The 14,283-nt window shown below is 43.6% G+C and overlaps 1 protein-coding gene across 1 annotated transcript; it reads right to left on the bottom strand.

The window, feature by feature from the left end:
* Positions 1 to 387: 387 nt before the first annotated feature.
* On the bottom strand, positions 388 to 12,811 carry ZIM2 (zinc finger imprinted 2). Its single transcript, XM_040253764.1, has 6 exons — positions 12,346 to 12,811; positions 10,493 to 10,596; positions 9,840 to 9,887; positions 6,685 to 6,811; positions 6,398 to 6,490; positions 388 to 1,343 (listed from the first exon to the last, which is right to left on the bottom strand). The coding sequence occupies exons 1-6, from the start codon at positions 12,725 to 12,727 to the stop codon at positions 388 to 390; spliced, it is 1,710 nt and encodes a 569-aa protein (XP_040109698.1). The 5' UTR covers positions 12,728 to 12,811.
* Between the last annotated feature and the right edge of the window lie 1,472 nt (positions 12,812 to 14,283).

Here is a 14,283-nt window from a genome sequence, read left to right as displayed (position 1 = left end):
ACAACACTCCTGTAAAACTTCAGGCAACAGAGTTCCTGTCTGGAGCACACCTGCCAGTCACAAATTTTTTGTTGGGATGTCAAAATCGAGGCTCTCCATTCTGTGGACACCACCAGAGAAGGGCAAAATCTATCAGCTTCTTTCCCATGCAACAAAAATACTCTAACGTTTTCTGCTTCAGTGACTGACACACGTGCTGTCCGTCTGCAAAAAGATTGTTCTATCCCCTTGCAACCTGTTGCTGTTTTCTGACTACACCATGACACATTTTCAAGTTGTTAACGAGGTGGGTGGGCTGGTGGAAGACCCTCTTACATTCAGAGCACTCGAAGGGTCTCTCTCGAGGAGAAAGCCTACGATGTTGAGAATGTTCTGATGAGAGGTTTTTCAACAGTGACGGCACTCACAGGGCTTCTCTTGGGAATGGAGCTGGTAATGTTGAGTGAGGTAGGATGGTTGGCTGAAACACTTCCCACACAGCTGGCACTGGTAAGGCCTCTCCTGAGCGTGACTCCTATAGTGCTGGATGAGGTGTGAGCTCTGACGGAACCTTCTGCCACAGTCGCAACACTGACAGGCTCTTTCTCCAACGTAGTCGTGCTGTCGCTTATATCGAATCAAATACATCTTATTTCGGGGCAACTCAAGCGGCAGGGCTATTGCTGCTCCGTGGGCTTTGAGATGCTGGAAAAGATGCGCAGCCTGGATAAAAGCTTTGCCGCATTGGAAACACTCATGGAAGTCTTGACTCTGAATTCTCATGCGGCCGTAGACATCTGCACGCTGGGTCAAGAACTTCCCATCTGAGTGAGTCTTCTGATGTCTGGTGAGGTGTGGCATGAGGTAGAAGGCTTTCCCACACTGTTTACACACAAAGGGCTTCTTCCCCGTATGGATCTGCTGGTGTTTCTCCCGGCCTGGTCGGGTACTAAAATTTCTCTCGCAAAATTCACATCTGTAGTTGTAGTGCTTGTTCTCTTGGAGGAAAAACAAGCTGTGGGCCAGCTGGGACCTGGTGCAGACTCCAGGAGTAGTACGCTCCTGGGGATCCTTTCCAGGAAGACTCTCCGATGGTTTGTTAAGTTCCGAGCTTTTCTCTAGTTGATCACCCTCGTGGCTTCCTTCCTGAGTAAGGGTCTTGGGGTCACTCATTTCTGTGGGCCTCAAAACTTCTGCCAGCTTGACCTGTTGCGACTCCAGAGGGTCATCAGCAGACTCTCCTGTGTGGGTACACCAGGAGTCACCTGCCTCCAAGTCCTCTATTCCTGCCCCCGAGGATGATTTTTCTACAGGCAGGCTTTGCTCTGGAGTTAGGTCATTGGTTTCTGATTGTTCCTCCCAATCTAAAAGAAATGTAAAAGGTCCTCTACTATTTTTACTCAGAGAGAATCATCATCATAGTAGAAACGGAAGAGAGAGACCAAAAATTAAAGAATAGTTAGTACAGAGGTTTGAGTTTTCTGGGAACCTAAGGAGACAGTGGGAGAAGGATGGACAAGAGAGTAAGCAAGGGCAGGTGAGGGTGAGGCAGAAGAGACCATCTAGGAGGAACGAACACTGACAAAGATGCCAGAGACACCGACAGGAGAATGAGAAGGAAACCAGAGAAAGAGGTGGGACTGGGGCTTGGCTGCAACTTCCAGACCACGCTTGGTACATCACTGCTGTTTGGAGGAACTCATGTAACTGTGGCCATAAAGGTAATCTATCGTCAGGTCGATCTGGGCGATACCGTATGATGCAAGTCCGCCTTCACTCACGTGGGACTCTTCAGATCCCTTAACCAGCATCTCAGATCTCAAAGAGGGGAGATATGAGAGGGAGCATTTCTCTAACTGATCTTGTTAGGGAACACTTTTTTTTTTTTTTAAAGAATCCCTATAATCATAATTCTGTAGGACTACTGAAGAAACACTGGAGTACACCGGTCAACAATCTCTCACTCAGAATAAAGCAAGACAATTCCAACTCTTTTCTGGCCTCTCAATCTCTCGTTTTACTCATTCAACTTAACATTTATTAAACGTCAATTTGGAGCAAAGCGTTATCCAAATGGATGCTCATAAGTCTGTATAAAGACTCTAATCAGGCTACAAATGTACAAAAGGAGTTTGGGGAATTAATTTCTTTTGGGAACAGAAAAAGATCAGGGAGGGGAAGGCATTAGGGCTCAGCAAGCAGTGAAGTGGGTGGCAAGCTTATTCTGAGCAGACACTGAACCATGAAAAGTACACAGTCCTGGGGAGCAGCAATACAGGGTTATATTAGGAGTATCGATGAGAGATGAAAGTCGCTCAGTTGTGTCTGACTCTTTATGATCCCATGAACTGTACAGTCCATGGAATTCTCCAGGCCAGAATACTGGAGTGGGTAGCCTTTCCCTTCTCCAGGGGATCTTCCCAACCCAGGGATCGAACCCAGGTCTCCTGCACTGCAGGCAGATTCTTTACCAGCTGAGCCACAAGGGAAGCCGGAGGAGCGGTGGCTACGCGGGCGCAGGAAGGCCTAGAGGAGCCACTCCACATTCAAGGTCAGGAGGGGCGGCGGGAGGAGATACCCCACGTCCAAGGTAAGGAGCAGTGGCTATGCTTTGCTGAAGCAGCTGTGAAGAGATACCCCCATGTCCAAGGTAAGAGAAACCCAAGTAAGATGGTAGGTGTTGCAAGAGGGCATCAGAGGGCAGACACACTGAAATCATACTCACAGAAAACTAGTCAATCTAATCACACTGGGACCACAGCCTTGTCTAACTCAATGAAACTAAGTCATGCCCACTAAGGGGCCATCCAAGACGGGTGGGTCATGGTGGAGAGGTCTGACAGAATGTGGTCCACAGGAGAAGGGAATGGTAAGCCACTTCATTATTCTTGCCTTGAGAACCCCATGAACACTATGAAAAGGCAAAATGATAGGATACTGAAAGAGGAACTCCCCAGGTCAGTAGGTGCCCAATATGCTACTGGAGATCAGTAGAGAAATAACTCCAGAAAGAATGAAGGGATGGAGCCAAAGCAAAAACAATACCCAGTTGTGGATGTGACTGGTGATAGAAGCAAGGTCTGATGCTGTAAAGAGCAATATTGCATAGGAACCTGGAATGTCAGGTCCATGAATCAAGGCAAATTGAAAGTGGTCAAATAAGAGATGGCAAGAGTGAACGTCGACATTCTAGGAATCAGTGAACTAAAATGGACTGGAATGGGTGAATTTAACTCAGATGACCATTATATCTACTACTGCGGGCAGGAATCCCTTAGAAGAAATGGAGTGGCCATCATGGTCAACAAGACTCTGAAATGCAGTACTTGGAAGCAATCTCAAAAACGACAGAATGATCTCTGTTCGTTTCCAAGGCAAACCATTCAATATCACAGTAATCCAAGTCTATGCCTCAACCAGTAACACTGAAGCAGCTGAAGCTCAATGGTTCTATCAAGACCTACAAGACCGTTTAGAACTAACACCCCAATAAGATGTCCTCTTCATTATAGGGAACTGGAATGCAAAAGTAGGAAGTCAAGAAACACGTGGAGTAACAGGGAAATTTTGCCTTGGAATGCGGAATGAAGCAGGGCAAAGGCTAATAGAGTTTTGCAAAGAGAACACACTGGTCATAGCAAACACCCTCTTCCAACAACTTAAGAGAAGACTCTACACATGGACATCACCAGATGGTCAACACAGAAATCAGACTGATTATATTCTTTACAGCCAAAGGTGGAGAAGCTCTATACAGTCAGCAAAAACAAGACCAGGAGCTCACTGTGGCTCAGATCATGAACTCCTTATTGCCAAATTCAGACTTAAATTGAAGAAAATAGGGAAAACCACTAGACCTTTCAGGTATGACCTAAATCAAATCCTTTATGATTATACAGTGGAAGTGAGAAATAGATTTAAGGGCCTAGATTTGATAGACAGAGTGCCTGATGAACTATGGAAAGAGGTTCATGACATTGTACAGGAGACAGGGATCAAGACCATCCCCATGGAAAAGAAATGCAAAAAAGCAAGATGGCTGTATGGAGAGGCCTTACAAATAGCTGTGAAAAAAAGAGAAGCGAAAAGCAAAGGAGAGAAGGAAAGATATAAGCATCTGAATGCAGAGTTCCAAAGAATAGCAAGAAGAGATAAAAAAGCCTTCCTCAGCAATCAATGCAAAGAAATAGAGGAAAACAACAGAATGGGAAAGACTAGAGATCTCTTCAAGAAAATTTAGATACTAAGGGAACATTTCATGCAAAGATGGGCTCGATAAAGGACAGAAATGGTATGGACCTAACAGAAGCAGAAGATATGAAGAAGAGGTGGCAAGAATACACGGAAGAACTGTACAAAAAAGATCTTCACGACCCAGATAATCACGATGGTGTGATCACTCACCTAGAACCAGACATCCTGGAATGCGAAGTCAAGTGGGCCTTAGGAAGCATCACTATGAACAAAGCTAGTGGAGGTGATGGAATTCCAGTTGAGCTGTTTCAAATCCTGAAAGATGATGCTGTCAAAGTGCTGCACTCAATATGCCAGCAAATTTGGAAAACTCAGCAGTGGCCACAGGACTGGAAAAGGTCAGTTTTCATTCCAATCCCAAAGAAAGGCAATGCCAAAGAATCCCTAAACTACTGCACAATTGCACTCATCTCACATGCTAGTGAAGTAATGCTCAAAATTCTCCAAGCCAGGCTTCAGCAATACGTGAACTGTGAACTTCCTGATGTTCAAGCTGGTTTTAGAGAAGGCAGAGGAACCAGAGATCAAATTGCCAACATCTGCTGGATCATGGAAAAGGCAAGAGAATTCCAGAAAAACATCTATTTCTGCTTTATCGACTATGCCAAAGCCTTTGACTGTGTGGTTCACAATAAACTGTGGAAAATTCTGAAAGAGATGGGAATACCAGACCACCTGACCTGCCTCTTGAGCAACCTATATGCAGGTCAGGAAGCAACAGTTAGAACTGAACATGGAACAACAGACTGGTTCCAAATACGAAAAGGAGTACATCAAGGCTGTATATTGTCACCCTGCTTATTTAACTTCTATGCAGAGTACATCATGAGAAATGCTGGGCTGGAAGAAGCACAAGCTGGAATCAAGATTGCTGGGAGAAATATCAATAACCTCAGATATGCAGATGATACCACCCTTATGGCACAAAGTGAAGAGGAACTAAAAAGCCTCTTGATGAAAGTGAAAGAGGAGAGTGAAAAAGTTGGCTTAAAGCTCAACATTCAGAAAACGAAGATCATGGCATCCGGTCCCATCACTTCATGGGAAATAGATGGGGAAACAGTGGAAACAGTGTCAGACTTTATTTTTTGGGCTCCAAAATCACTGCAGATGGTGACTGCAGCCATGAAATTAAAAGACATTTACTCCTTGGAAGAAAAGTTATGACCAACTTAGATAGCATATTCAAAAGCAGAGACATTACTTTGCCAACAAAGGTCCATCTAGTCAAGGCTATGGTTTTTCCAGTGGTCATGTCTGGATGTGAGAGTTGGGACTGTGAAGAAAGCTGAGTGTCGAAGAATTGATGCTTTTGAACTGTGGTGTTTGAGAAGACTCTTGAGAGTCCCTTGGACTGCAAGGAGATTCAACCAGTCCAATCTGAAGGAGATCAGCCCTGGGATTTCTTTGGAAGGAATGATGCTGAAGCGGAAACTCCAGTACTTTGGCCACCTCACACGAAGAGCTGACTCATTGGAAAAGACTCTGATGCTGGGAGGGATTGGGGGCAGGAGGAGAAGGGGACGACAGAGAATGAGATGGCTGGATGGCATCACTGACTCGATGGACGTTGAGTCTGAGTGAACTCCAGGAGATGGTGATGAACAGGGAGGCCTGGCGTGCTGCAATTCATGGGGTCGCAAAGAGTCGGACACGACTGAGCAACTGAACTGAACTGATGAGAGATGAAGGTGGATGTGACTTTTAGGCCAGACTGGGATGGATTTAAATGTTTTGCTAGAAGTTTGCATTTTCTTTTGAGAGTGGTAAGAATGTGATAAAAAGTTTGTGCTTTATAAAGTCAACTCCCTGAGTGGGGCTGGAAAGAGCAGTGGTATCACACCAAGGTTTCACTTGTCTCAGTGAGAGAGGAAAGACCTCTGATTTCTAGCTGTCAGGGGAAAGGCACAAATGAATGCAGGGGCTTGAACACTAGAGGACAGGGAAACTGGCCTCCCTGAAGCTGAGCAGGAGAGAAGAGATGAGCTTTGGAGAGGAGATAAAAGAAGTACTGAGTGAGAAAGATGCAGTGAGGCCACATGAGCCCCTGACGTGAAAGCACCTACCAGCCTTCTCCCTAAGCTGAGTGGGCTGTGAGGCCCAGCTCCCAGGCCCTGCTCCCTGAGCAGGGGTGTCTCCCCAAGATCCCGGTCTCACTGCTTACCTTGACGTGTCACGGTACTCCCATCCTCCTCCCTAGCATGTGACTCCTCCTCTTCCAGCTGTGAGATAATGTCAGGCTTAGGGAACTGGTACCCTGTTGAAGAAGGAGACTTGTAACTTGGGGGCTCTGTCCTGTAGCCTCAGAACTCCCAGCCTGGTTTCTAAAGACTCTGAGATAATAGGGAAAGTGCAAATTTACACACAAGAAAAATAAAGCCTGTTTCCAAAGATTTTGCCTCTAGGGACATATGCCAACGTCCGGAAACAATTTTGGTCATCACAGCTTACCGAGAGAGACCAGGTTCCTGTAATTTTCCAGCATCACCTCCCGGTAGAGGTTCCTCTGAGAAGCACTGAGGTAGGGTAATTCCTCTGGACTGAAGTCCACAGCCACATCCTCAAAAGTCACCAACTCCTGAAATGCCAGACATACTCCTAAATGATTGAAATCCAGAATTATCCCAAAGAGGGGAAAGGTGCCTGGTAAGAGGGGACTGACCATGAAGCAGACATTCAGACAAGCAGAAAGACTCTAATCCAAAGGTTTCAGGGACTTAGAAGTGTATCTTTCCTTTAAGTCTTTCTCATTAAAATGCTTTCTTCTCTGCAATCACCCTCTGTTTTTTTCAGTCTTCTAACTTTATAGAGGCTTTCAATGGCTAAGTCAAAGATCTCTCTTGGGAAATGTCACACTGCACTTGAAAATATGTGGGTTATTTTCCAATATCTTTTGGTATTAATTTCTAACATAATTCCACAGCGATAAGAGAACAGACTGTGTATGATTTCAATACCTTCAGACCATGAAATTTTTGCACTGTGTCTTATGTCCCTGGATAAGTTCTAGTGTCTCCTAGTTTATGGTCTATGGAAACTTGAATAGAATTTGGATTCTCTTGTTGTGTGAAAACTACATAAATCTGAATTCTGTTGAACTGGTTCATAGTGCTTTTCAGATCTACTATATCCTTCTACTTTTATTCATTCTATTAATTTTGAGTCTGATATTGAAAGTCCAACTAAAAACCTTAATTTATCTACTTAAAAATAATTGTAATTTATAGTGGAACTTCCCATAGCTCAGTTGGTAAAGAATCTGCCTGCAATGCAGGCGCCTCGGGTTTGATTCCTGGGTCGGGAAGACCCCTGGAGATGGAAATGGCAACCTACTCCAATATTCTTGCCTGGAGAATCCCATGGACAGAGTATCCTGGCAGGCTATAGTCCATGCGGTCACAAGAATTAGACAGGACTAAGTGACTAAACCACCAACCACCACATAGTGGAACTATATTTAACTTTGTTCTGGACTCTCCAAGACTCCTGTAAATGTGTTATCATACTTTCATAATTTAAAACATAAAAAAGAAAGAAAAAAAAGAAGTATATCTTTCTTTGGTCTTGAAGTCTGAGAGAAGTGGGAACATTTCTGAGATAGCTCCCACTGCTAATTTTTAGAGATTTCTGTTGGAGGAGAAAGATCCTTTTAAGTTCCTTTATAAAGAGAGAAAAATGAAAGTAAAAGCTGAGCGGTATACCTCAGTCTCAGGAAAAAGAGACAATTGGGTTTAAGTTCTGGTTCTCTTTTATAAGTTCTGTGAGTGCGGATAGGTTAAGCCTCAGTGACTCATCCATAAAACACAAACAGCTCAAAAATATGAAGAGATAGCCAATCTTATTATAACAAGAAAATGCATTTCAAAATGACAAAGTATGACTTTATACCCGTTCAACTAACAAAAATTAAGAAGTCTGACAATACCAAATACTGTCTAGGATGTGGGCTCCTGGTGGTGGTGGTGCAGGTGCTCAGTCATGGCTGACTCTTTGAGACCCTTCCACTGCAGGCAAGCTCTTCTGTCCATGGGGTTTCCAAGGCAAGAATACTAGAGAGCAGGTTCCCATTTCTCTTCCAGGGGATCTTTCTGACCAAGGATTGAACCTCCATCTCCTGCACTGCAGGCAGATTCTTTACTGACTGAGCCACCAAGGAAAATGTTAGAATGTGGACTTTTGAGACCTCTTAAAAGATGCTAGAAGTGAAGTTGCTCAGTTGTGTGTGACTCTTTGCAATCCCGTGGACTGCAGCCTACCAGGCTCCTCCATCCATGGAATTTTCCAAAGAAGAGTACTGGAGAGGGTTGCCATTTCGTTCTCCAGGGGATCTTCTCGATACAGGGATTGAACCCAGTTCTCCCACACTGCAGGCAGATGCTTTACATCTGAGCCACCAGGGAAATGTAAATTGGTAAATCACTTTGGTTCCAGAAATATACCTATTCCTAGGTATAGCTGCTCATGTGTACAGTCTTATAACCTCCAAAATCTAAGAAAGACCCAAACATTAATTTACGGAAGAAGAGATAAATGTATTATGATATTGGGGCTCCCCAGTGGCTCAGATGGTTAAGAATCTGCCTGCAATGCAGGAGACCCAGGTTCAATCCCTGAGTCGAGAAGATCCCCTGGAGAAAGGAATGGCAACCCACTCTAGTATTCTTGCCTGGAGAATTCCATTGACAGGAGACTGGCAGGTTACAGTCCCTGCAGTTGCAAAGAGTCGGACACAACTGAGCGTTCAGTTCAGTCGCTCAGTCATGTCCGACTCTTTGCGACGACATGAACTGCAGCACGCCAGGCCTCCCTGTCCATCACCAGCTCCCGGAGTTTAGCCAAACCCAGCAGATGGTGGTTTGGCTAGATTTTGCTTAGAGAAGGAACAATAGTGGGGGTTGGTTTTGCAGTCCGTTGAACTTGAACAACAGGTAAACAGGGTGGGCTGGTGAAAACTCTATTTCTTTTTTTTTTTAATTAACTTATTCGGCTTTTATTCCAAGGAGTAAGCGTCTTTTAATTTCATGGCTGCAGTCACCATCTGCAGTGATTTTGGAGCCCTCAAAAATAGTCAGCCACTGTTTCCACATCTATTTGCCATGAAGTGATGGGACCAGATGCCATGATCACTGAGTGACTAACACACATATAATCACACCATGGAATAATAATGCAGTAATACACACTAATTAATTACAATTACATGGAACATCCTTGGTAACAGAAGGGTGAATGTAAAAAGCAAGTACTGGAAGACTACATGAGACTATGATGCCCATTTCAGTACTATACATCTGTTGTGTTTTCATGGAAACATTATGCAGATCAATGAACTAGAGAGCATGTACTGACTGCCCAGCTTCTATAGAGTTTATTTGGCGCCCATTTGTTTTTTATTCTTTTTTCAAAATTTGCCAACACCAAAATATTGGTATAATTCATATTAGTTGGATTTTTTGACTTCTCTTTAAAAAACCAGAAGACCTAGAGATCTGGGTCCACATTCTCACATGGCACCATTAGCTGAAGCTGAGTCATAGCTGCCCCTTAGATGGGGCAGGTGCCCCCGTTTGTCAAAATCTACCCACTTACAAACTCCTTTATACTACCTCAGTAGTCTCTGTGGGCATGTTCTCTTGGGATCCTTGACATGAACCCTGTAGGGACAGAGGGCTATCCTCAGGAATAGATCATCTAGAACAACGTTTCTCAACCCTTCTCCCCTTCTCTCTCCCTCAAGGAGCATTTTTAAACATTTAGTTTTCCTAACTGTCAAACGCCTTCTCCCACCCATGAATTTTTTTCTAAAGGAAGCACAACATGTTAGCTTCTTCTAGGTTTTAAAACATGATTTAACAAGAACATTAAGGAGCAAATTTTTAAAAATTCACAACAGTTATTTCATATATAAAAAGGAGCATAATAATAGTACAAATCACATGAGGGTTGCTTTGATTAAGTCAAAAGTGGAGATAAAATGGAATAATAAACAATGAAAAATTAATTCCCGAGATAAGGAAAGAGAGAAAACATTAAAGATATGGTATGTAGGGGTGGCAATAAGTGTGAAAAAAAGCAGGAAAGCAAATACAAAGAGTCAGAAGAAAATTCTGATACAGAAACCAGGGAAAGGCTCAGTTAGGTAAAGTTTATATAAAGACTTTAAGGAAATGAGGAAGTTTAATTAGATAGCGGAGGTATAGAAATCAGAAAGGGGAGCTCCTCATACTGGAGAACTAAGTCAGAAGAAAACCTGACTCACCTGAGATCTAACAAATGGTTTACTGCCAGACATCTTTGTGTCCTCCTTTTGGTGTTCATTGGTGTTTCTATTTTCTTCGAGAACAGAGTTCTGAGCAGAGAAACCTAGAAGGGAAAGGAATGACCATAGCGTTGAGTCCAGTCTGGCAGCACCCAAAGAGAGAGTAGCCTGCCAACCCCTCACCTGCCATGGAAGGAAGCAGCACTTCCTATGACAAGAGAAAGATCAAAAAAAAAACATTTCTCAGCTCAGTGTGGCAATTCCAGAAAAGAGGTTTGGTTATCTCCCACCTCTAAACGCTTCCACTGATTTTCAGTGCCTTCCAAATAAAGCAGAAGTTCCCTCTTTATTGGTATCAATGGTCCTAGCTTCACTGTCCATTTAGTCACCAGGGAACCTCAGTTTCTCAATTGTAACATGGAAATTACAATAATATCTCTAATTTTATGGGCTCCTGTAAGGATTAAGCATTACATACGTGAAGCACAAAGCAGGCATTAAAAAAAAAAAAAAAAAAACACGACAACTCTTATTACATCTTTTTCACTCAGGGATCTAGAAGACGACCACCACCTTCCCTTACGAAACCTGAAGTCCTTTCTTGCTTGTGGTCTCTTTCCAAGAGTACCTTTCACTATTCTATAGTTTCTTTCTCATACCCTAGCAAGCTCTTTCCCTTCCCTTGAATTCCAGCTCTATCAAAGGCTGTGCCTTTGACCAAGTTTAAAAATTCTGTGGGACAATATGCCCTACGTCCACTGGAGGCAGTATAACAGCCATGATTAATAAGAGGACAGACTGGAGCCAGCCACAGGTCTGAATCCTGACTGCCAATCACTGTTAATAATTGTGGACCACAGACAAGTTGGGCTTCCCTGGTGGCTCAGACGTAATCCCTTGGAAAAAGAAGTGACAACCCACTCCAGTCTCTTTGCATGGAGAATTCCACTGGCGAGGAATCTGGCAGGCTATGGGGTCAAAAAGTCAGACACAACTGAACGACTAACACTTTCACAGGTAAGTTATTCAACCTCCCTGTGCCTGTCTTCTCATTTGTAGAAGGAGGGTAATACCTAGTTCAAGAACTACTAAGAGAAGTAAAGCACTATTATAAAATATTTAGAATGTAGTACTTTTTAAGTGTTCAATATGTTTACTATTGGCATCTTCGCAATTCTTTTAATGAATGCAGGTGCACAGAACTGGACTAATCATAATCCTTGATACATCAGCATTCAGCCATACATGACCCTCATGTTTATTTCAAATTTACCTGTTTATATTTTTCAATGTAATCAACCCATCCCACTGGTCCACATCCCAGTCTTGTTCCCTTGCCTTTCTCTCCTTGTCTATTTATATATACATAAACAATGCTTTGTTTTTAGTATCAATTTCATTCAGCTTTGTTTTTAGTATCAATCTCATTCAAAGGGCTATTAGGAGTGAATGGCTTTCTTCTATCATCATTGAAATGCCCTTAGTTCCAGTCTAGTAACTCTGAGTTTCTAAGAGACCAGTCAAATTCTGACAGAATTTAAATTTCAGGCCTCATATCTCCCACACTGCATGCCATCTTTTTTTTTTTTTTTTGGACTGTGTATTGTTTTGAGTTGACACTAAAGTTTAGGCTCAAAATGAAATGTGGAAGGGCGGGGAACAAAGCAGAGAGAAGGCATACTCTCAGAAAATAGCATTAAAAGCAAAAGCCAAACCTCACGTTTCTTTCATTTCACATAAGATTAGGCAGATTAGACCGGAGATTATAAAATTCATTCATTTAACAAGTTTTTATTCAGCTCCCTCTTACGTGCCAGGCATACAGCAAATGTTCAAAAAGCCCCTCCTCTCACCTTCCTCCTCACATGCTTGGATCAAGTCTGCCACCAGGTCTCCTGCTTCCTTGCTGCTCTTGGGCTGTTTTGACCTCACCCATATCTGAACTTTCTCTGGCAAGGTGTTCAGAAACTGCTCCAGCACCAGCTGCTCCATCATCTGCTCCTTGGTGTGGAGCTCTGGCTGCAGCCATCGCCAGCAGAGCTCCTGGATTTGGCTCACAGCTTGGTGAGGTCCTGTCAGCGACAGGGATTGAAAATACCTAAAGTTCTGATGAGAAACTCTCGGAGCCTCTGGGTTTCTTATGGGGGTGGTTTCTGGATTTTCTTCTTGATCACGTAGATGAACGAGCTGGGGATTCCTCGAGATATCATCCAAAACCTCTTTCACGTGGAGCATTTTTACAGCTTGACCCTTCAAAGGATGGAGAAACTCTAAAAGGCAGGCTGCTTCAAAGCACACTGTTGTGGCAGATGGTGGGCTGAGTTCTATCAGATGAAGAAAAGAGTTGGAAATCTTAGGATCTGCAGAAATTACACAGAGAGACTCACAAATGGTTTACACAGTTTAACTGGACAGTAGAGGTTATGTGAATCAAAGGAAGTTAGCTCATTTCACACAAATGCCTAAATGAATATTCATACAGATTTGTACATCTACAGACAGGTTGTTGCCTCAGTCACAATATCAGGTCTGGAAGATCCAAAGACACGGGCTAGAAAAATCTCAGAAACGGCACTGAAGGGAAGAGACTTGAACCCCAAACCACAATGAACTGAACTAACTGATGAACCACATAAGAATATCATTTAAAAAATGAGTTAACAGAAAATGAGGAAAGATTATTACATTCATCCTACAAAGGGCTGGATTCCTATGCAAAACATATAAAGAAATCATACAAATCTGTAAGAAAAAGGCAGTGATCAGTTAAATATTCAAATATATTTTCTTATTTCTTTATTTAAACATTTTAATTCTTTAGCTAGAAGTTAGTCTGGGATAACATATGAGAAGATTTTAATTTTTTTCTAAATACTTTTCTGCCTACCATCAACTTTAAATTTGTTATTACTTCCTTTTTTTGGATGTATGATACCCCCACTGAACTGAATTTCTATCTCTACAGGCTGAAGCATAAAATTCTGAGAAAGGAGTAGCAGAAATGACTGTGAAATCCTGACAGCCTGCCTTCCTAGGCTAGCCAGGTCCCAAGCTAGAGCAGAGAGTCACAAGCCTTTCTCCTCGCCCAGAGAGGGAAAAGTAAGGATAAAAGCAGCTAATGTTAAATACTTTGGAAAAAAAAAAGCCAAAGAGTCCCTAAAAAACATATGAGTGGTGGTAGGTTCCATGATTTCAGATTAAGGAAGAAATTCCAGAGAAAAGGGGATGAGTGTTGGGAGAAGGGAGTGAAGACCAAGAGATTCTGGGTGGGCAGAGGCTGTGGCACGAGGAAGCAGGGACTGAAGAGAAGTGCTGAGGTATGGAGAAAAGAGTAAAGCAAGGCCAGGCAGAATGCAGAGCTGGAGCAGAGGAGGAGGAGCGGGACAAGGTAAAGAGGAAGAACCAATCTGGTCTAGGAGAGGGGTCCAGGGAGTAACTGGCACCCAGAGAGAAGGGGTGGGGCCGAGGTAGAGGAGGAGCAGAAAGGAGAGGCAGAGCTAAGGAGAGGAAGGCGGGCAGGACCGAGGGAAAGGATATAGAGGAGAGGTGAGAGAGGTGGAGGAGGAGGGCTGAGGGGAGAGGCCCAGGAAGGATGGACCAGGGCCAAGGCAGAAGTAGGGGACAGCAGGAAGGCTGAGGGAAGGGAAGGGCTGGGAGAGCAGAGGCGGGTCAGAGCCAGGGGGAAGACGCGGATGAAGGTGGGACAGGAGGTAAAGGGGGCGCTGAACGAAGGAGCGCCTGATGCAGATAAAGGGGAGCCTGGAGAGCGGCAGGAGCAGGACGGAGGGGAG

Source organism: Oryx dammah, unplaced genomic scaffold (assembly GCF_014754425.2).
Source record: "Oryx dammah isolate SB20612 unplaced genomic scaffold, SCBI_Odam_1.1 HiC_scaffold_13, whole genome shotgun sequence".
Taxonomy (NCBI): domain Eukaryota; kingdom Metazoa; phylum Chordata; class Mammalia; order Artiodactyla; family Bovidae; genus Oryx; species Oryx dammah.
The sequence above is the reverse complement of the archived record's forward strand: the minus strand, read 5'-3'. Positions and strand labels throughout refer to the sequence as shown.